Genomic DNA, 23,957 nt, shown 5'->3' with positions numbered 1-23,957 from the left:
ATGTTGTTCTGTGCATGTACTTTAGTTTTGTTTGATACATTTAAAAATAATGTTTTCTTGGAGCAGGTAAAATTAAAGGTACAGCATATATCTGACTGCTTGTATTAAAGGACAAAATTGGGTCCCACTTTATATTAAGTGGCCTTAACTAATATGTACTTACATAGGAATTAATAGTTTGTTACAATGTACTTATTGTGTAAATACATGTATTTACTGTGTACTTATGGTTGATTAAATACCTGTATGTAGTTACATGTGTAATTAACTTTTGTAATTACATTTGTAAATACACTGTTGACCATCCCTTACACCTTAACCCACCCTTAAACCTACCCATGCCACCAAACCTGTCCATAACCCAACCTCTATCCCAACTCAAAGGCACCACAAGTGTTCTCAAATACATTATAAACACAGTAAGTACATTGTATTTATTTTTTGATGTAAGTACATAGTAGTTAGGGACACTTAATATAAAGTGGGACACAAAATTGTACAAAAATTATATATAAACATATTTATAAATTATAAATTTAATACAAAATTCCCATCATTAGTGTTTATTTTCAGCTCTGGGTTCACCTTTGGGCCACTACAGCCAAAAGAGCTGCTACAGCAACTACCGAGGATGTAGGGATAAAGAAGCAGAACATACTATGAGTATGGGAAATAATACTAAAAAAAGAAATCAAGAAACTGCTAAGACCATTACTGCTTGACATCCATCTGTAAATATTACTCTTAGTTTTTCTATACTGCACTTTATAACATACCTATATCTTGCACTTGCTGCTATTGCACTGCTGGTTAGACCTGAACTGCATTTCGTTGCTTTGCACTTGTACATGTGTAATGACAATAAAGTTGAATCTAACCTAACCTAATCTTGACACACTCAAAACCAATGCGGTTTATCAAGCTAATCATAGAATCACACAAGAAGGCACTGACAGGATGGGTGGACTGAGGCCTGAAAGAAACACTCAGAAGCGAACGTGGCGGACAGATGGAAGCTAGACTAAACACTGGAAGTCCAGAGCACAGGAGAGGAGGCTTAGCAGAGAGGAGATCTCAACATCCTCACAAATACATACACACAAAATACAATTAAACAGCAAGAGGCCAATTGTGAGCATTAGAAAGCCACTAAAACATGGCAATAGTAGACTAAACATGAGCACGCTGAGCAAAAACAATCCATGTTGCAATAATTGAAAAAAAAAGAGGGGGGTGGGTGGGGGGATGACTTCATAATATGCTGTGATTATTTTTTGGTAACTCAAAAGGAGACAGTTGAATTATGATAATACTTTGGGGTGTCTCTTGCTAAAAAAACCTTGTCATTATGTCTTTTTGTTTGTTACATTTAATAATAATTACATTTTAAAGAGATAGTTCAAACTAAAACAATTAATTTTGTCATCATTAACTCACCCTTGAGCTGTTTTAAAACGGATTGAGTTTTTTATTGTTGTCTGGATGAATGCAAAAGCAGATATTCTGGAGAATGTAGGAGAACAGTAACCATCGAGATACATAGTATTTGTTTTTACATCTATGGATGTCAATGGTTACAGATGTGCAACATTCTTGTGGAACAAGTAAAGTGTGAATTATTGATGGCAGAATTTGTATTTTTGGGTGAACTAACTATCTTTAAACATATTTAGCTTGATTTTCAGACTATTAACATAATATTTTATACAGAAATATACCACCCATCTAAAAGTTTTTCATGAGCAGCCAAAACTGTCATCAAAGTCAAAAGATCATGCAGAATAAGCAAATGACACTCACACAGCGTCATTCTGCCTGTGAAACCATGCCAATAATAGACACCAAGTCTGATCTCAAAAATGCCTGACAAACAAAACCAGAGCCAGAGTTCATGTGCCTGTGTGAACAAAATTGAGAGAGGGACGAAGATGCTTATCATTGCTGTGTTAACTGACCTACTGAACTGCGTCAGCAGACCACGTATACATTACCGTGAACCAGCCACTCACACAGAAAACACAACCACCATGAGACTCCCACACACACTGATGTCTAACAGGGTTTCCTGGCAGTCCTTGGCAAAATTAAGACCATTACGTAAACAAGTTAAAGAGTAACAACAATCTGAAAACAAGATTCTGTCATAAATCTCGTGTTGTTCCAATCCATATGACTGATACAACTCAAAACTACACATATAAACATCTGATTTGCAAATAAATCACACTTTTGGTTGAGATTGTTGCTCACTTCACGATAACACTGGAAATTAATAACCAAAACTAAATTTGGAAAGAAGGAAAGAAAGAAATGCAAAAGCATATAACAGAACTCATTCATTCATTCATTCATTCATTCATTCATTTTGCTTCGGCTTAGTTGCTTGTTTATTAGGGGTTGTTTAATGCAGTGCATGCCCTTCCAGCTGTAACCCAGTACTGGCAAACTACCATACACGCTCACATGCACAAACATACGCAACAGCCAATTTAGTTTATTTAATTTACCTATTTACTTTATTCTTTGTGTACAAGCAGACACAGCCATTTAAAATTTTTTTTGGCTCGAGACTTCCGGTCTCATTCACTTCCATTCATTTTTAGAGGTTAAAAACAGTTTGTTATGCTGCTTGATGTTGCAAACTTATATTTCTTATTATATTATTTTACTTAGTCTTTATAAACATGCAAACACTTGTTTGTAGAGCAAGTAGTTTGACTGTTTACTGCCGTTTAGTATTCTTAGTCATTTCTCCCATAGGCAACTGATTCAGAAGTTCTAAAACAAAAACGAGTGCACTCCCATATCGCTAAATAAGGTCAATAGCGCATGTCTTTGGACTTTGGGGGAAACTGAAGCACCCGAAGGAAACCCACGCAAACACAGGGAGAACATGTAAACACAGAAATGCCAACTGATCCAGCCGGGACTTAAACTAGCTACTTTCTTGCTGTGAGTGCTAAACACTGAGTAAACATCTCACCCCATATTCAATGTATTGAATATTATATATTCTATAAATAAAACTGAAATGACACCTTTTCACAAAATCACCCATTCAGAATTGCCTAGCTTAACAATTTACTGGAATTGAAAATAAATATTAAATAATTAAACAATTGTGTGTTTTTAATTTAAATGTGTTTTCGCAATTTAGAAATAGGGTCGCTTCATAAGATTTTTGCTGTTGTTTTGAATTTTTTGGTCATTCACTATGTAAAAAAACAGTGTGAGAAAGTGAGTGAATGTTTCGACAAACTTATCATTCCAGAAAACTATTCTTTTAAGATCAAGACCCCAAAATCGACCGAAACGATCCCATCTCACTTTTTCATAGAAAAAGACACACATTATGTCCTCTCGACTGGAACACCGTGGGCTTCAATCATACACACCCAGGATCAGTCTAACGCAGCGTGTTCGGGACAGCCTGTCTTTCACAGACAGTTCCGGGCACACAAACACACATTCTGCCCAAGCACACGGCCTCCGGCTCAGCCAACGTAAAACCCAACAGATAGACCATCTCCCGTGCTGTAGACCAGAACAAAACAGTTTCAGTACTTCCATCTGGCCGTCAGAGCCAAAGCACTAGATAACACCAGTCCAATAATAACAGCCAAACGTAACCATTTGAAGGCGTTAATGTCCTTCAGAACACAATTGTTACTCACAAATCCAGCATCAGGAGAACTGTTTGTGTTATCGCATGTCTGGAAAACATTCATTGGCTCAGAGGGGAAAAGCCAACATGGAGAGAACAGAACTGATGGCTCTGGAAAAAAAAAGCTAAAGAAATCGAAGCTAGCAACTTTATGTTCGCTTACACGGCAACATACTAAAAATACATTAGACAACGTTGTCAAAAATGATCCTCATTCTCACAGATCTGCAGAAAACGACACAACAACATCAACAGTTTCTCTAGAAACACTAGTTTCGTAGTGAGATTTTTTTTTCCTGTTTTTTTTTTATTCTGTTAATCAAGAGGGCATTTAATGAATCTAAAATTAATGTTAAATTTTTAAATATTTATACAAAATTGAAATAACTACTTATTGAATACATATTGTATGTAGTTTCAAATTAAAATAACATTTTAGTAACATTTTACTATTTTACCATTTATACTGTATTTTTGATTAAATAAATGCAGCCTTGGGGATTTTTAAAACATTTAAAAATCATGTTGATTCCAAACTTTTGATGGGTAGTGTATGTTAAAGTGAAGATGTTTTGACTGCATCTCGCTGATTGGTTATATCTTCGAAAATTTCTAGGACACAAATTTGACAATTTATGAAACATGGGAAGAGCATAAAAAACAAAAATCCCTGCTAAGACTAGGATGATTTTAAGCTAAATGGTCTCCTATTCTTGTCAATTCAATGTTTATAATATAGTTTAGCTATATTATATGTTTTTGCCACTATAAACAAGTCTTTTTTATTCATATTATAATTAGTTATATTACAATCATGCTATTATTTTACTTGTATTATTTTGGTTCATGTTTTTATATAATATTTAAAAATAACTTCAGTAAAGCTTTATTTCAGTTATTACTACTACTCCTATTTTTAATTACTACTAGTAGTTTTAATCAAGAAGTCAAAATGTTTAAGTAGATAAAATCATTTAATGGTTTAATAGAATGTGGCACGTTGACAATTCTAAAAAGCCTTGGACAAAACATAGCTCTTTTTCTCAGGAGAAAGCGTGAGAAGCAGAAAACATTTGTGACAATTGAGAAATTCCTCATTTGTATCTTTCCTCACTTGTAAGAAGCAGAAAAGGTTTTACTGAATGACACAAATCTTTTTCCTGAAAGCAGCTGAGCCGAGAATAAGGGAAACAACATGATCAGACCCCCTAGAATTTATGTACAAAATGTCCGCCCTGACATACCAAAATAAAAGCACTGTGCCTAACACAACAAACATTCACTGATCCACAGATGCAAAACTCAAGACGGGCCAGAGCTGGAGTTTCTTAACCGAACTGCAGCCACTTGTGAGTTTCACAACCCAAATCTCCTTCTGCAGGAATCACTGTGTTGCTAGTTTCGCTCCAGGGTGCTGCTGACTCATGCTTAGTCATCTGCGCTCAATACAGCAGCAGAGATACGCTCGACAGTGCCAACATCTGTCCTCAGGGCACGGGGACTGAGAAGGGTAGTGTGTGTGGACACCGCACTTTCCCTCCACCTGCATCTAAAGCAGGAGCAAACAAAAGCCATTAGCGAGAAACGATGGCTATCACTTCCCCAAGTGAAAACATCAACAACAAAACAGACGAGAGAAAACTGGTTCTTGGTAAATGAACAAGCTCTTTAGAGCTTAGTCTGTTTCTTTCTGTTCTTTCTCTTCTCAATGCTTGTTCTTTGTCCAGAACTCTCTGCTTGTACAATGAGGTACAATAATGAAAGAACAGGGCATTCTGGGATTACGGAGGAATGGGTAGAGAAGTGACTGCACCAGGAGGTAAAGACAACATGAAATGAGATTGAGTCAAGAGAATTACACCGCGTCTCAGAACAGATAGAGCTCTCTCGGTACTCCATTTGTGTCATTTATTACATCATTTTGCAGATGTAATTATCTATAGCAACCTGTAAAGCCGACAATGGAAAGTATCGTAGCGTAGCTTCCATTTCACGACATGGTGCGCTTTTACACAAACACATGTGAATTTGTGTAATGCTGATCAGCTCATGTTACCTTTTTCTTTTGGGAGTGCATCAAGGTATGCGACACCCAGTAAGATGTGTTTCTCTGCAGCGCGCACACACATACACACACATTTGTGGCGGCTTTCCTGACAAGCTAGGATTCACAGTGGCTCACCCACACACACTTTTCATTTTCACACAAGTGCTCGCTTCTTTTTCAAGCATGGCATGCCGAACCTGAGTCGACCACCTGTGCACTGGGTAACCATGGAGACCATTATCCATCAGAGCGCCTGACGGACTGAGTAATAGCATGGTGACAACAATAGAAATCCCAGTGTCCCCTTACCCTGCCTCACAGACAAAACTGCGGTCAGCCCATACACACACAGGACCACCAGACAGCTTCAAACCTCTTGTCCTTTATGCCTCTTTCCCTCTCAAACACTAAAAATAATCTCCCAGCCATTAAATTAAGTGCAAACACTGATTCCCTCTGCACTCATCAGCACAACCTACTTATGAAGCTCTAGAATTATCTAGTCCATCTCTGTGGCTCAATTCTGAAAGTAGAAAAAAATGAGTGGACACAAAGGATTCAATCTGATCTACATAGAAGAACATGAATGGGTAGCCAATAATCAGGATGCACAGAGTGTAATTAAATGGTGTTAAGGAAAACACAGAGAAGAAGAGAGAGATGAGCTGTGGATAAGCCAGTTTTACCTCTCTTTATCTCTCCCTTACCTGTGAGGTGGAGTCACGGGTGAATAACCTGTTCTGCTCTTCCTGTAAGCCCGGCTAAAGCGCTCCGTCACTTTGATGTCCCCCTGACCCAATCATAAGGCAGTGTTCATCGTCACGGTGACCATGACCTGTAACTGCCTGATGATTCACGCTGAGATCAGCCAGTACACACACACCCTCATTTGACTTGGTTAGATATAAAAGGACAGGGAGCAACGAGCATTTAAAAACATTATCCAGCGATGATAAATTGCCTTGAATAAACTAAATAAAGTAAATTATTACACTACGGTAACCTTTAAAAGCCAGTTTAACAGTAAAAGAAGAAGTCAAAGTCAAAGCATTTACGAAAGCCAGCAAATACTCTGCAGGTAAACAAACCTTTGGCCATTACATGACTTAAGAGGCAGAACTTTTAAAGAAAACTGACAATAAATCTGGTACATGACTCATAATAAAACACAACCATTTGTGTTCATGTAGGTGCTTAGAATGGGCTCCAGACCTTTGTTTCACAATTGAAAAAGTCATTTACACAACCAAATTTAAATGAAGGTTGGAAATCCCTGAACTAGGCCTATTCTTCTGTATCTGTACAGATCAGTCCTGATCTAAACTAGCGATAAGCAAAGCAACATTCTACTTCTCTCACAACTGTAAACAACAAACATGGATGCCAATAGCTTGCTGTCTGTCTTCTATTTCCTTTTTTGACTAAACAAATCAAGGTATTTAAGGATCGCTTACCTAAAAATGAAAATTTACTCACTATTTACCTGCTCTGAATTGGTTGCAAACTTTTTTTTCACACTGGAAACCTGTAATCCTTGACTTCCATTGTAAGAAAAACAAATACTATGGAAGTCAAAGGTTGAATGTTTTCAGCCTTCTCCTTTTGTGTTCGACAGAAGAAAGAAACTTAAACAGAACTGTGACAAGTGAAGTGTAAGCAAATGATGGTGGAATTATTCGTTTTCTCTTTAAATACTGAATTGTATAATACTATAACATCAGTTACTTAGCAAATTACAAAATAAACATTATATTATATAGCAAATTAGAGCACAATTTTTATGCACATTATTTCCATGTTCTCAGTCATTTAGGGTTTGGGTTTTATGACAGAATTACCTGTGCAATGCAGATCTACATGATGTAAAAACATCAAGATTAATACAGTAACAAGTCGATTTGAAGTAAACAATGACTAAAAAGCTGATCATGTGGTCACCTTGTGTTGGCTGCATCTTGGTCACCTAATGTAGGAAGCTGCAACATAGCACACGTTCAGCAGGTAAAGATTTTGTTTTGCTTATTTTAAAAAAAAAAAGGAAACCAAAACTAGGATTGCATATGTAAACTGCAAACAATGCAGCTGATCAGATTCTTCACTTCTGTTGTGAAAATATCAATGCGGAGGTAGAATACATAACAAAAGAACACCTTTTTGTGGCCTTCTAAAGTTCTCTGCTCACTTTCATTGGATTTTACTTTTTATTTTAAATTTTTTAACTGAATATCCAATTAGTACACAATGCAAAAATTGGCCTTACAGAAACGCATTCGCCTTGGTGTGTCACAGCCTTTATAGATACAGGTCTTTGTGACATAGTTACGTAACATGCGGGATGGAGATTTATCTATTGGTTGTTAATCGGATGAAGGCAGATCTGAATGTAAGACCATGAGGAATAGATGGGGTTAAGCAGACTAGAGATTGAGATGATTAGACAAAGTCATCTTGGGTCACCAGAGGGAAATCTGTCATTTTATTACAAAATGAAGTACTTATAATCTGCTTTTTTACCAATTAAAAAAAAACTGAAAATTCATCATTTACTCACCCTTCACTTTTCACTTCACCTTCACTTCAACAAATTTCTGAAATAATACTTTTTTATTTAACCCAATTTAAATCCTTAAGAATTCATAATGCAAATTCAGTTCACTATAAATTGTGGGAAATTTAAATACCTTCAGCTGCGTGATTTTATTAAATCTTTGTCCGATAAGGGTAAACATAGATTTGAACTTGCAGCAATAGAGCAAATTGTAACGAGCAGTTTTTTCCAAAGGACTAAAATCCAAAATATACAAAGCTCCAACTCATACACTCCTTCTTTTGAAGGGTATTTGGGGGAAAAGAAAGTTGTGTGGGGAAAAGATTTAGGTCACAAACTGGTTTGTGTTTCTTCCTTTCGTTAAAAACAAAAGAAGATTTTTAATTTTTTGGAAAGTTAAACCCATTGACTTCCATCGTATTTGCTTTTTCTTACTATAAAAGTCAATCAATACAAGTTTTCCAAAATTTTCTTTCAAATTAACTTATTTTGTGTTCATAAGAAAAAAGCCATGATTTGAAGGTGAGAAAATATTCAATGTTGCACAAACTGTCCTGTCATGGGTGAATTTTTAAGCACAGTTATGACACGCATATTTAATAGTAGTCTTTATCATTATTCAGCTATAGATTTCTTTCTCCATTCTCTTGTTATCCAGCACTTCTGCAAATCAGGGGAACTCAAACCCAGCTGGCAGGCTAAAACACTATAGTTCTGCTTTTCTGAAAGCTAAATCACGATTCTGCCGATTTCACCAGCTTTAAACGCACATACACACTGCGGGCACTGAGCAGAAACAGCGGTAAAAGGGTCAAAGCTAGAGGAGGGAGGTGGCTTAAAGAGTGTGTGAGTGAGAGAAAGGGAACGCATGAAGTGTGAAGGATTAGCAGCCCTTAAAAACCTTGTGCGCCACTGAGCATGCCCGAACCCAAGGCCTGCGTCAGGACTGGCATGTTCCACATCCAACCACTTCTGACAGACACGCTCTGTTGATTAGCCTTTAACCCGCCACCCCGTGCCCCATTGGCACACATGTTCCAAACCCCAGTAAAAAGGCACCTCTGGGCCAGCTGTGGTTTGCGGTGTAACACACTCGACACAGGGAAACAGAGTAGACCAGATCCAAAAGACATTTCATATTGCTATGCTCGACTGCCCCTCATTCCAAAGCACAAAAATATGGTACAATCTTCTTAATCCCGTACATGCAAAACAACTAACTTTTTACATGCTCAGCTTGAGCGGCCCGCATGCCAGCATTATTCACACCCAGCACGAGCGTCACAGTCTGAGAAGAATTAAACAAACGCACACACTCACGTATGCACCTGATCACACACTACCAACCCTGAGATAAGGCAGTCACCTCTGCGGGTGGTAAACTCAGCCATGAGACGCATTTAGCAAACATATACTTGCCAAAAACACACACAATGACACACAGGGCAGCTGGAGAAGTCATATCAGTAACGTGCAAACACCTTTTTCAGGTTATATGACATAGAGGTATACATTTTCACCCTGGAACAAAAGTTTTGTGATGCTATTAGGATAGTTCACCCAAAAATACAAACACTGTCATCAGTTACTCACCCTCATGCTGTTCTAAACCTGTTTGACTTACAGTATTCCATGGGACACAAAAGATGAGTTCCTGAATAGTGCTTTTGTCCATAAAACTTCCCAGCAAACAATTTAGTGTTTAATAGACATCTAATAGACACCTGTATGTAGAAAACTCATCTAAAACAAGGCTAAACTTGGGCTGTCAGTGAAAATTAAATTGACATCTAAAAATAGCCCAAATCTGGTCTTCAAATAAGCAGACTTTATATGTGTAGTCATTGATTTTAGTCTAGTTTTGAGTCTTGTTTTGGCCTATTCTTAGACATCTAGTAGATTTTCACAGACGGCCCTAGTTTAGCCTCGTTTTAGCCAAGAAAAGTATATTTAGATGTCTATTAGACATCTTTTAAAAACAAAAAAGCCAATGGGGTCTAAAAGTGCATATTTTCAATCTCACTTACTTTCATTATAAAAGACGCACAATATTTTAAGATCCACAAAAAAAGGAACAGGTCATTAATCACTAAAATGATTAAAGGCCATTAAACAACATGATTAAGGTGCTCTTTATACTAGGGCCATTTTCTTTTAAAGTGGCATTTTTAGAATGAAAATGCTGCTTTTACCAACTTTTTATTGTCTTTGTATTGTTTTATTTTTATTTATTCGTCTTTGTCCACACGGTTCAGCCTAAAATGCATGATTTGTGACATACACACTCACTGAGCATGTGCATATTCTGCCGTTATCCATACTAAGAGTCTACCGGTGGTGCAATAGTCATATGAGAGTGGCTTGTCGAATCAGGGAACAAGAGAGAAATGGTAAATGGCTACACCTCCATATTCAAAAGTTTACTTTTCAATCTGTCTACACCAAAACTTAACAACAGTTTTTCCAAACAAAAATGGAATCTTTAGGGTTCTCAAAATGCTCCATGTTAATACATCAAAGATCCCGGAGCTATACACTGTAAAAGAATGAGGTATGCACACGAACATTAATTTGAATCAGCCAGACCTATGGGTTCCAGTGATTTGTCGTCCCATACAAAATCGGCGTGTGCAGAAAACAGCGATTTTCACTGCAAGGCTGAGATACGATATGAAGAGGCTATCAGAACAAACAAGAAGCACAACATTAAATTTTATATTTGTACACCATTAATTTGACCCTAGTATTTTCAATGGAATTTTTGTGCTAGTCTGCTGCTAATGATGATGCTTGCGTTTAAATGGTTTTTCATCTCCTTTTACGCTTTACAAACCAAATGGACGCTTAAGCAGGTTATATGCAGGAATCCTAAAAGTAATTTCAATACCTTATTAAAATTTTTAAAGACCTTCTCTGAATATTTTAAGACCTCATCACCACTTTAATTTCTAATGCGTATCAAACATTTAACTTAATAAACAGTTGCAGTTAACTCAATAGAGCACAACCATGCAACAGAACTCAGACAAGCTCAGAAGAAACAATGCTTGAATAAATAAATTACACGGTTGTTTCAGCAACAGGCGTCAGCTACTGTTTAAACTCGTCTGTCTCCAACCAGGAGAATGCAAACTTACATTTTCCCATTTTGCAGTCTGTTTCGCTCTGGGGTTTCGCTACATGTGGAGAGCATCACATCACCTTACCGTGTTTTACAGACATCACCTGGACAAAGGAGCGTGGCGGGATATACCCCCGGATCGAACACGCTGTTGTTTTTTTGGAGTCAAACACTTTGGACAATGCAAAATTTAAGACTTTGTAAAAGCAATTAAGACTTTTTCATACCTTTTAAGGCCCTTAATATTGTCATAATTCATTTATCAACTTTGCATACTTTTTACGACCCTGCAGACAACCTGTTGAGTCTATTTAACTGATTATATTTGAATTCCATAACAATATTGATGCTGTAAATAAAATGTTATGAAATTGAAAATAGTCACATAAATCTTTATCAGAACTTAATCATTGGCTGAAAAACTCTATCTGTGCATATATAGCACATTCTTATGCCTTACATTTTTAGTTCAAATCAAATAAACTTTTAGATATAAAGATATCTCAACAATTTAAACTTGTAGTAATTCTCTAGTTGTCTTGACTTTTTGTCATTACATTTTTACAGTGAGTAGTGAACACCATGTGTAATCTTAATATAACTATAGTGTAAATGGCACCTAACTACCAGAAGCATTATTTAAGGATCTCTGTGAATCTTCTCTAATCAACAATTATATGTGAAATAATAAAATATTTTAATACCAAAATAATACCAAAATAAATTATTTCCATGATACAAAGCAATAATGTCTCTTTGAAAAAAAAAAGTTTTTCTTTTATTACGTCTTTATGATTAACTTTTTGAAACATCAAAATTACAGAAAGAAAAATAATTATGGTAAGGTAAAAATCACCTTGGGTTTGATTTGTGTTCCGAAGACAAAGAAGTCTTTTGGGCTTGGAATGACATGAGGTTAAAAACTTTTAGGGTGAACTATCCCTTTAACTGAATAACATCAATGGTTTAATGTTCAACCAGGTGATTTTTGGACAATCCATAATCCCACTTGCTTAAGAGTTTGCATTTTAATCCCACAAAGCACCGACATAAATCGCCAGTCTGCAGCCAAGAAAACCTCTTCCACAGAAGACCAACTGCCATCGCAAATACGTCTAACACGTCAAACTGAGTGCCACAACCTGACCAATATATATCACTTCCAGAATAATCAATCAAGCTGTCTATGCTATCTTGTCTCTCTGCATTATGTACCCATCACTAAAGTAAAATAATCATGTGTGAAAAGACATTCCTGTATTAAGTACAGACGTGCCAGCTTCTATGACACTGATCCAAGCCAACTATCATTTCATTTAGTAATGATGCGATATGATATCTACACGGAAACTCTACCGTAATAAAACCTCTGACTGGCAGCTGATTATGAAGTGCAAAGGGCTTTCCATTCTTCCTCTTCGACAGATTTAAGGGAATAAATCAACCTCAATCAACACTCTTGACTTCTCATTTTTTGTTTCCACAAAGGCAGGACGCACTCAGAAGAGCTGAGGGCAAGCAAAAGCTCTCGTTTCCCTCCTACTCACTGTACAAGACGAAAAAGTCTGCAAAAAGTCTCAGGATGTTCTGGAGGCCAGGAGTGACGGGACGTGCGCTACTGTTGCACTGTGCGGGACGAAGACGGAACTGTTTGTTCAGACAATCCAGCCACTATTTGCCTTTTTTTTCTCTTTGTCCCTCTCAGCAAGAGAGGAACACATAAACATATTTCAGCTGCAAATTTTGGCAGCTTTTGTTTATGTTGGAAAGCCCATTTTAAAGAGGCAACAGAGCTCTTTATAACCTCAATCACATAAAAGACGAAATAAACTCGAATAATTGCAGTGTAAAATGGTAAAAATAAAAATTTGATGTTAATACCATTGTACTTTAACATAAAGATGATTTCAACCAATGAGACTATCTGTTACGGTAATAATACTATCACCACAGAACTAATAAAATACTAAAAATGGACACTTTGAAGAAAAGAACACTGTAAAATATGCTGGCTTCTACACCATTCCTTCATGTTGTCCCAACAAAAATAGATTTAGCTAACTTAATGGTTTTTACCATTTAAATTATTTGTCCATAAAACAAAAATTATTTTGTTGTTTAGCTGATTATAAATTTACTCATTTGAACAATCAGCAAAAACATATATTTTATGAGCATACCATGGTCTCGTCAGATGTAAAGTAACATGTTTATTTTCTACAAATCCAATATGATTGCATACTTTACTTACTAATACTTACATGGCATATATATCTATGTATAAGAGAAAAAGAATGCCGGAAGAGCTCATTTTTATGAGTCAAACTGACGGCAAACAACAAGTAGTCAAGAGACCTCACCCATGTGAATAATTTCATGGCCCGTCTAAGGCGTTATCTTATTTCTCACACACGCAGGCACACATGCACGTAAACACACATGCAAACACCTTGGTTTCAGGTCACTGTGCCCTTGGTGCACAGTGAGATTGTGTGACAAACACAATCATCTCACCCTCGGCTGCTCACATGGAGACCAAACTCTCAGGATCAAGGGTCACAGCACTCACACATTGACACAAAAACTCATACACACATACACACACACACACACACACACACACACACACACACACACACACACACACACACACACACAAAACAAAGAAAGGCTCTGCTCCTCTAAATCATGGCAAAACAAAGCAAACGGTATCAGCCATACTAGTGATCACGTGTCTTGGCATTCTAGCATAAAACAGACCCAAAATATATGGACACTGTGGTTACAGCTGAAATTAAAATCCCCTAAAATGCCATTTTAGACTTATGTCTCACAAACAAGTATCTAAATAATGTATTTTAATTCTAAACTGTATATCTACAGATTTATCATTTAAAACTGAAACATTTCACTTGAAAAGCCTTCATAATATATATGTTTTTCTTTAAAACATGAGGAGTAAGTTGGTTAGTGTGATCCACAATTGAAATACACAGTGAACCTGAATTAGAAAACTTAAGGCAAGTAAAACATTTGTCAAACAAAGAACTAAAAAGTTGCTTTTGGAGTTGTTTGTCTTCAGCTAGCCAAACAGAACATGTCCAAATTACTTTATCTTAATTTTAAACTGTATATGTATTAATGCATAATTAAAAACTCTTGCTATGTCTAAAATATTTTTTCTTGAATAGCCTATCTACAGTTTTACACACACTGTAAAACCCAACGGTAAACTTTATCAAATGAAATGAGTAGTTAACTCAATTTACTGAAAGTAATTGTACTCATTTGAAAAGCGTTTTGAACATTTTTGGTAAGATATTGAGTTATATAAATACCTTGTTACTTCAAGGTAAATGGAGTAAGTTCACAGAATAGATTTGTTTTTTAACTCAAATGGTTAGTAGAAATCGGTTCCCTCAAACAGTTTGAGTTGCCTTAACTAATTGGGTTTCACAGTACTCAGTTGGTTTGAGTTTTCTTCATTTGTTGGGTTTTACTGTGCTTAAATTGCTTTGTTTAATCAAATGGATTAAGTTCACAGTACTCATTAGGATTAGTTTTTGAACCTAAATGGTTTGTTGGAATCGGTTTTTTGGTTTCACAGTGCACACACAAGTTACAACACTCCTACATCATTATGTGATTAAAATGTCCAGATACCATCTGAGGCAGCTAGTCACATAGTCCTTCTCTTTTCTGCACGTTAATGGTCTGTATTATTACACAATGACTTCTACAGGAGAAAACCCACACAAAAAAAAAGAAAACGGGGGATCAGCAGATAAGGGTGTGGTTTACAGGCTCTATGGGTCTCACTTTACCCCTGAACTACCAAAGTCAGCAGGAGGTTAATGGTGGGCTTTAGCTATTAACATGAAAGAGGTCACTGTGAACCAAAGTTCTGGGAGCGCCTGGGCTAAATGGGCCAACAGAGACGGTTACGTGGCCATTCGCTCTACTAAACGCTGTACACAAAGACCCCCTAAATAGTCGGCTGTCCTGCGGGAGAATTTCCATGACAAATCTGCAGTGCTATCTTAAAGAAGGAAGCAGCCAGGAGCTGTGTCATGGTGAGCATTAAAATCACTGTCTCTTCTGCTTTGTCATGACCAAGTGCACTTCCTTTTGCAAACTGCTTTTGCATACAGATCAGGATCGAGACCTAAATAAGACTCATAAACAAAAGGTCCCTTCTGTTTAGGCAAAGAAGAGGAAAAAATCCTGCTACCACAGTTTCAGCTCAGGGATATCAATTGTGGCAGTGGAGTACATTACCGGTATGTCTGGTGATGTTTGTGTGTAAATGATGAAAAACACAAAATAAAAAACGTCATTTACAGTGACTTAATGTGTGCGTGCATGAAAGCAAGTGTGGGTGGGTGAGTGTGTGCACAATTGCGTCTGTCTCCAAAGCTCATTTATTTGCGTGTTTGTGAGCAAGTCTGCGTGTGAGCCTTCCTCTGTCTATGCAACCAGTGCGTGTGAGTGTCTGAGCTCAAGCCACATCGAGTGGGAGCGTGCGTGTATGTGTGTGTGTGTGTGTGTGTGTGTGTGTTTGACCAAACCAAGCAGAGGCGGGTCGAGCAAGTTCACGGCTTACAGCTGTCAGTACGCTTCCACATGTCAAGCCAGCCAGCGGAAGGCTTATGGGAAAAACACAATCTCTTAGTCACATATATACCTCACTCACAACACACACGCTCCTGCACACAGGGCAACTTCCTGTCACGTACTGCACTCTTTCACTCAAACTCTCTGCCTCCCTCAGTAGTCACTCAATATACTGCAGCCTAGTTGTTGGGTTTAGAATGTTTTTTGTCCACTTTTTTTATCAGGTCTGGCTGGCTGACCAGCTGAATGAAATAAGATCTGTGAACCAGACTGGTTTAGGTAGCTTTTGTTTTTTTTTTTTGTATTTTTAGGTGAAAGTCACACCAGTCCCTCCCTTTTACCAATTATGTTTGTTTTCTCACTGAACTAAAAGCTTTGCATACCTATACTTCCTTTTTGCTATTGGGTTAGGCAAAACAAAAAAAATTTTAGTGAAAAGTGGCATAAACCAAAAGCACTTACAGGAACTTAAGTCTGACATGTTCGTTATCCGGGTTGCAATAAAGCCTTTCCAGTTGTTCTTGAGAGTCGTCCGATATGCTCTGCCAGATTTGCGTATCTACTCTGCGGATTTGCCAGTGGTAAGGTAAAACGGTGTGATGCTGGGCACAGTCACTGCCATAGACGCAAACGCCCTGGAGGAAATCCACACAAATCGATACAGCATCCCCTTGATGCGTGTGATACTGGAGCTGGGTCAGCAGTTCAAACACTAGATCCAAAGAGGCCTCCTCGCTTTTATCCTGAAAGATCTCGCCCTCTTTGATGGCGAGGCAATTTGCTCCCTGCAAAGTCTCAGCAGTGTAGATGTCATTTAACTTGGAGCCCGAAACATCGGAGGGGGGCGCCGCCTCGTCGCGCTCCTGGGGCGGGAAGCGACGCTCATTAGCGTCTATTGACACTCGCTGAATATCCGTCACCTTCTGCTCCACCGCAAGCTCGCTCGCGGCCACGTCGGCATCCGTGCTCTCGTCCTCCTCCTTCAGGCACACCTGACTAATCCTCGACTGCTTTTCCACGGCGGCGGTGCATATATTCCGCTGAGGTCGAGGCGGGTTACGTGGAACAAACACTCCGTCCCCTGAGACGAGAGCATCTGAGCTTAATAACGTGCTCAAAATAGGGTCCTCTAAAGCGCGTAAGCATTTTGTGTCCAGCTTCCTCTGTGCGTGCTTCTTTTTGAAGCAGGGCTTCACTAACGGGATCTTGTCTGCGAGTCCCATCTGCTGCTCTGTGAACTCTCCGGTCCCCATGGGCAGAGCTAAAGCGGGCTCGGCGGTGTCAACTGCCTCCTGCATGGTGCAAAACTGTCTCCACGACACCTGTTTTAAAAAAGCCAAAACGAATAAATGTAGGTTCATCAACTTTATTCATTTATAAACGATGTATTTATTACTATAAGTTTTATTATTTCCAGAAATTACCAAGTTATAATAAACGTTTGTCCTGTGTGTGTAAAACAGATGCCAGCAAACTAAACTCGCGTTCACCTGAGGTGGTTACTATAGCAACAGTCTACCGCGCTGGAAGCGTTCCCATCAAGATAAATATCTGACATCACATTATCAAAACATTAGCGCTACCATTAGCCTAGGTACCGCTTTGCCATAGCTTTTAACCATAGGTAAACATTTTGTATTTTGTTTTACAAGTCCTTTTACAAGTTAAAGCTTCAAAGTGCTCAAGAAAATAACAACGTTTGCTTTAAAACCGAACTCCACACCAAGTCGCTAAAATGCGAGTAAAATTACTGTCTGTAATTTTAATTCTTCCAAATATGTCCACTGATTGTATTGTCCTATACTGTGTTTATAGTTTTCAAAAATCTCATCGCGTAGAACGTGTTTAACAGATCACAATAAGAGTCACTATTTATAGGCTATTTATTTTTATTAGCCTTGATGGTCTGCGTTATTATCGCTTGGCTCCCTAACAGGCGTTACAGGTCACTAATCAATACTTTTAATTAGGCGTAAGCTGAAACCATTCCTTTCTCGAGAAGGGAGAGGTGGCAGAGAAACAGAAAGTTTCTTTCGAGACCCCCTCCCACAGCACACTCGAAAAATGTTTATTATTGTGGTAACAACATCGGTGTTCCCAGCCACTTAAGCTCTAACGACCCCTGTGTCAATCCCTCGCTTTAAGCAATTTTAGACTCTTTTCTAACCCCAGTTAAGATCAAAGTTAACTGAACGTGCGAAATAAACTTAACAACGTATGTTAATTAAAGATTTAAGGCAACGGTTCCGTTAAAGCTATCATTTAAAGCTGTTTTTACACTGCATCAACAACACCGACCAAAAGCTGCGCGACGGTGACACGTTCAAGGTTCTAATAAAACACCATACACAATCGTCCTCTATTATCCTTTTCGAGCAAATGGCATCGTTTAATTACGCTTCTCCTAGAGATAAAAATCAGTCAAACGCAAGCCAAACGATCTCTAGGGAGTATTTTGATGGCTTGATCTAGATACATGGAGTTGGGAGCGTACGTGCCAGTTGCCAATAGCTGCTCGTTCGAGTTCGCACGTACAGCCTGTGTTAAAGCGATCACTGCCCACTGCGGCGCCTGGCCCCCATTCTTCCACAAACACACGAGTACGACAGATCACGGGCAAAGCTATTACCAGACAAAGACAGGGTCGAATTAAACCACTCGTCAGAATCCAATTTCAGCCTCTTCCCCGTACGCAATGCAGAAGCAGCGCTCCGTATTTTAAATCATTCCTCAGCAGATTACGCTCGTTAACCGCTACATACACAACGCACACAATTCCGAATCCTTTCCAAATGTACCTGTAAAAGTTCCCGACTCCTTTAACGCTACTGTCGAAGCCAGCAGCCCGTCCCGGGGTGTCCGCGCTCCTCTTTCATACAGGACAGACAAAGCGTTCATCCACAGAAGTGAAGCGTCCTCGTCCGTCTCCAGTAGCATCTGAGCGGCTCGCAGCTGTTGCAGAGCACAGGCGCGATAAGACCCGCTCATCCAATCACGTCGCGATGGAGAGCGAAGGGGCGGAGCTTTGGCTTCTGCTTGAAAAGAGATAAAAAAACATTTATCAGGAAGTTGTCCGATGCGTGCATGTGTTTTGACTCACTGCTTTGCTAATGCCAGAAATCATCAGGTGCTGTAATTATATGACCTAAGCTAACTTGTGTTTTGCACATAATAAAACTCTTTCAAAAAGTACAGGAAATGTGAGAAACAAAATGGAGATTTTACAATTATCCGAACAAAAGCGGGTTTCTGAAGGACAGTTTGGTAGTCATGGGAGTTAAAGGGATAGTTCACTCAACAAGTAAAATGCACTCACTGTTTACTTAACCTCAAGTGGTTCCAAACCTTTATTAGTGTCTTTCTTCGGTTGAAAAGGAAATAATAAATAAAAAGATACACCTGTCATCTTGTTTTTCACCGTCATGTTAAATTTTATGAAAATAAACAAATTATTTATAACGCCAGCAAGACATCATGTGTGATTTCTTAATAAACCAAAAAGAGCCAGTTAATATTGTTTAAAGTTTTGACAAAATACTTTAGATCTTGGGTTTTATTTTAAAAAGTAACATGCATATTTTATTGTGAAATAAATGTTTTGTCCATATATATCCATTAATATAAAGAGACTCAAAAGGGTCACATTGACAGGGTTGACACAATTTGAGGTTTGTTTAATGTTTTTCTGCTTGCAGTTTATATATATATATATATATATATATATATATATATATATATATATATATATATATATATATATATATATATATATATATAAAAGGCAGGAGCTTGACCAACATTATTGATTTACAGACTACGATGTAATTAATACAACTATGTGGTTAAATAAAAAATCTCAAACTATTTTTTTAAAATTTTGATGTCTCAAAGGCACTTTATAGTGATAATGACCCACTTCACCAATTGACGAAAGTGAAGGAAAAAAAATAACTCAAGAGAAACCAGGCTCTGTTGGGCACAACAATTTCTCCTCTGTGCAAACTTCTTGTGCAGAGCTGCAGTCTAGGTGCCAGAGGCTGGAGAACGATGAACGTGGATCGTGGAGAACTGCAGGTGTGAGTAGGTCACCGGTGGGTGATCAGGCTGGCACAGGATCATTGCAGAGACTCGTCTGTCACTGTGGTTGTTCAGGAATCAGTCTCATGCTTTCCACTCCTCCATAACCATTACAGCGTTAGCTCAGGATATGGCCTGGTCCAAGATTATGGATACCTTGGCATAATTTCTTCACAGGTCTTGAATTGCATCAGTGGCGCTGCATAATCTCTAGAGAGCGCGAGAAAAGAAAAGGTGTAATGACAAAATCTGAAACCACTGACTTCCAAAGTAGAAAAAAGTCAATAATTACTGGTTTCCAATTGTCTTTAAAATACATTATTTTGTATTTAACAGAAGAAAAAAAAACTTATAAGTGTTTGAAACGAGTAAAGAGGAAGTAAATTATATCAAAATGTACAATTTTGGTTGAACTCCTTAACATATACTTTTAGGGAATTAGGCATAATTACAACAAACTAACCCTGAATCTACATGGTTTGTTAATACTTGTGTGATTGCAATGGAAAAAAAACACCTTACAGTAAAGTGTTATTAAATATTCCAATCCATCCTACTACAAAGCATTACAGAAATTAGGTGAAAGGTCACCCACAGTTGATGACACAATCTGGTTTCACAGCAAATGACATGCATCTTCACACCCTTCACTCACACTAACTGCAAATGTCCTCTTAAACAGTCACCCCATGCAATTTAGGACAGCAAATAAACACACACCTGACCATAGTACGAGTGTAGGCCCGTCAGACAGAGGATCTCATCAGACAGAGCGAGGATGTCGTCATTGCGTTTAAAAAAGATATTCTCTTTACTGCAAAATTATACACGCTATTGAAAGGAGTAAAAAGACACAAATGTATAATTGCATGGCTACGCCTCTGTGACCAAGTTCACATTGTACCTCGCCCAAAACACGTTCTGTATCATGTGTATAGACATGTCGATGCGAGCCTTCCCTCACAGCGGAATCTTCAGTCAAACAGAGTGACGTGTGTGTGTGTGTTCCCATGGCTCTGAGACAACCACACACTCCAGCAGTTCTATTTTTTACACTCTTAATAATCATCATTTCTCCCCGTTGGCTTTTAAAAGCTGCTAACCTGACATAAAAAAGCCAACACCAAAATGACTTCAGTGCAACAAATATTTATGATGATGAGAACAATACATATTAAGCATTTTTAACTGCGTAATTACACCACATAGATTGGAACATCTGCCATCAGAGTATGTATAATGGTTGACTTGGCTAATTATACATAATTACCACATATTAAAATGAAACCGGTGCTTATTAATTTGGGAATAAAATCTACACTGTGTGCCATAGAACGTTCTGAAGTAGGTCATCTGTGACCAAAATGTTTATCTGCTCAAATACGGTAAATACTAAAATACAAGAAATTAGCTTGTAATAAGTAAACAAGGGAATTGTAACTGAATATGAATATGTAACAAACAGCATTTTAAGACCTATTTGCTGCCTTCTGGCTGCTTTCATGGAGTCATTCACAGGGAACAAGTTTTTTGCATTTCACTATATACTGCATCTTAATTTTTTTTCAAGCATTGGATGAAACATCTGACCATCAAGCTCATGTCTTACATTTTTGCAGTGTTTTTCCCATGACAAAACAAAGTAAAAAACAATATTATTGATCACCTTTTCCTCCTCTTCGCAGCTAGAGGGCGTGTATTCCCAACAAACAGTCTGATGACACGCCCTTTTCACACATTCAGATCTTGCCGGAAAATTACTGGCAATTTTCCAGAAAGGTCTGAATGTGGGAACAGGCACTTTTTGAAAATATTGGTAAATTCGTTCTGGTAATTTTGCAGAAAGAGAAGTTGTAAAATTACTGTTAATGTGCCGGAATCCTGCGCTGTGTGAACGCAGAAGGATAATTACCAGAAAGAGCACGTTCATGTTTATAACGCGCTGACGTGAGACGTGTAGCCAATCAGAACCTTCAGATGCATTCACATCCATGCAGTTTTTAAAAATAAAAGTCTTTGAATATTTTTCCAGACACATTTAGCTGCTAGATGTTAGTCAGATAACGTTTCTTTGTTCCTTCTTAATGCCAACTGTGTAAAAAGTGATCAATAAAATGCTTATGATAAACCGCTGCTTACCTTCATGGTCTGCTTTAGTTGCTTGATGCGTGTGCTGTGTACTTGAAGGAGTGCTCCGGTGAGTTCCAGCACACACACATATTATGTACATCTCGACATGTGAAAGTGTTCCTCCATATGTTTTTATCGAAGTTGTTCACAATGCTTTTTCATCCACAGGATTTGTAATGTAGTCAGATGTGTAAGCATTTTAGCTTGCACTTCTGCCATTGGATGTCTCTGGGTAAAAGCTGCATGAATGCTAAAGCTTTAGAAAAAAAAGGGAAACCATCAACAAAAGCCAGACCCCTTCTATGTTTACAAATACAAGCCCAGCCGTTTAGAGGTCATTTCTCCTCTAATTTTCAATGGATGTGTGAATGGTCTTTTCTTGCCTGTGTGGACAGCGCCTTTTTAATTTACCGGTATCGCTGTGTGAAAGGGGCTACAGTGACTGAGGATAGGATCATGGGTGTCGTCTTCTTCCTTCATTACATGCTATGGGACTTCAGCAGAAATTATGTTCAGTATGATCAGCCCCTGAGGCTGTAAAACAAGACCGCTGTAGAAATTGCTGATGAGAGATGACTGTGAAACTGTACAAAAGCAATGGAGCTTTTATTTTGCAGTGTCCATGTCTCTATAGTTAGAATTGCTTACTTTTCTGAATTTAAACATTTCTCCAAACATTTGGGATAGTAATATAACGTAATATATAGCACTGCGCTAGTGCTTTTAGTATATTTTATGAAAAAATTGTTCTTGTGTCAAATTCAAAAACATACGTGTAAATCCTGTTGTTAAATCTGACATCACATCCCATCAAACAATTTTGTGTTTAATAGACGTCTAATAGACATCTAAACATAGACAGCTTGTCTAAAACAAGGCTAAACTTGGGCTGTCAGTGAAAATCTAAAAGACCAAAACTAGACACAAATAGACAGATTAGACAGACTTTATATGTCATTCATTTCTGTTTATTATGAGCCTAGTTTTGGCCTATTCTTAGGCAGCCCAAATTTAACCTTGTTTTAGCCAAGATGACTATCTTTAGATGTTTATTAGAAATCTGTTAGACATTTTTTAAAACAAACAAAAAAAATGCTTGCTGGGATATCCCATTTTCCAAGTTTAAATGCTTTAGTAGATGCAGATGCAAACAAAAAACAATGCTTTATGCACTTACCGTGAGCTGTAATGCTACCAAAAATCATAATCATAACCTTTATTTCGATGCCACAATTTCAGATCTCATTGAATCTCATTAATTTTTATTTTCAGAAATGTTAAAATATTGGTGTCTGGAAAATTAGAAGCAGCAAAAATCAAGTGTAATTTCCAACGGAGTAAATGTGCAATATAGAACAAGAATATGAGGTTAAACAGTTTTAAAATTAACATTTTTTCTACGTTGTCTCATATTAAAGTAATGCTGCCATCTTTCACATGCAGACAACCTTTGACTCCTTGAAGGATGTCTGAGCTTCCAACCTTGTGACCTTGAGGGTTTGTGCATCTCTAAACAAATGAATGGCTGTTTGAGGTTTCTTTACAGAGGTTTTTTTTTCAGGTCTGTGACTGAGTAGTTTTCAGTGGGGGGTTTATGAAAAGAGGTGGAGATGGAGAAGCAGGTGGTGGTGGCAGAGCTGACCAAAACAAAAAAAGCTTCCGTAGTGATTTAGCCTGGAGAGGACAGGAAGGAGGGAACAATACCCTGTTCTTGAGTTGCAGCTCTCCCTCCGTCTCTCTGCCCTCTTCTCTCATC

General features: G+C 37.9%; 1 protein-coding gene across 4 annotated transcripts in view; it reads right to left on the bottom strand.

Moving 5' to 3' along the window:
• tiparp (TCDD-inducible poly(ADP-ribose) polymerase) overlaps nucleotides 1-18,933 on the bottom strand; it is a 42,812-nt gene extending 23,879 nt beyond the window's left edge. For 2 of the 4 annotated variants that reach the window (XR_012393722.1, NM_001045019.3), the window contains exons 1-2: nucleotides 18,793-18,933; nucleotides 16,457-17,316 (exon numbers count right to left, since the gene is read on the bottom strand). Coding sequence is in view for 2 of the 4 variants with exons in the window: in NM_001045019.3 (NP_001038484.1) it covers nucleotides 16,457-17,292 (836 nt within the window). In the remaining 2 variants the exon portion in view is untranslated. Of the gene's footprint in view, nucleotides 1-6,418; nucleotides 9,130-16,456; nucleotides 17,317-17,418 lie in introns of those variants that run through there. The other 2 variants (XM_073929246.1, XM_073929247.1) reach the window with 2 other exon arrangements.
• Between the last annotated feature and the right edge of the window lie 5,024 nt (nucleotides 18,934-23,957).

This window comes from Danio rerio, chromosome 18 (genome assembly GCF_049306965.1).
Source record: "Danio rerio strain Tuebingen ecotype United States chromosome 18, GRCz12tu, whole genome shotgun sequence".
Lineage (NCBI taxonomy): Eukaryota > Metazoa > Chordata > Actinopteri > Cypriniformes > Danionidae > Danio > Danio rerio.
The sequence above is the reverse complement of the archived record's forward strand: the minus strand, read 5'-3'. Positions and strand labels throughout refer to the sequence as shown.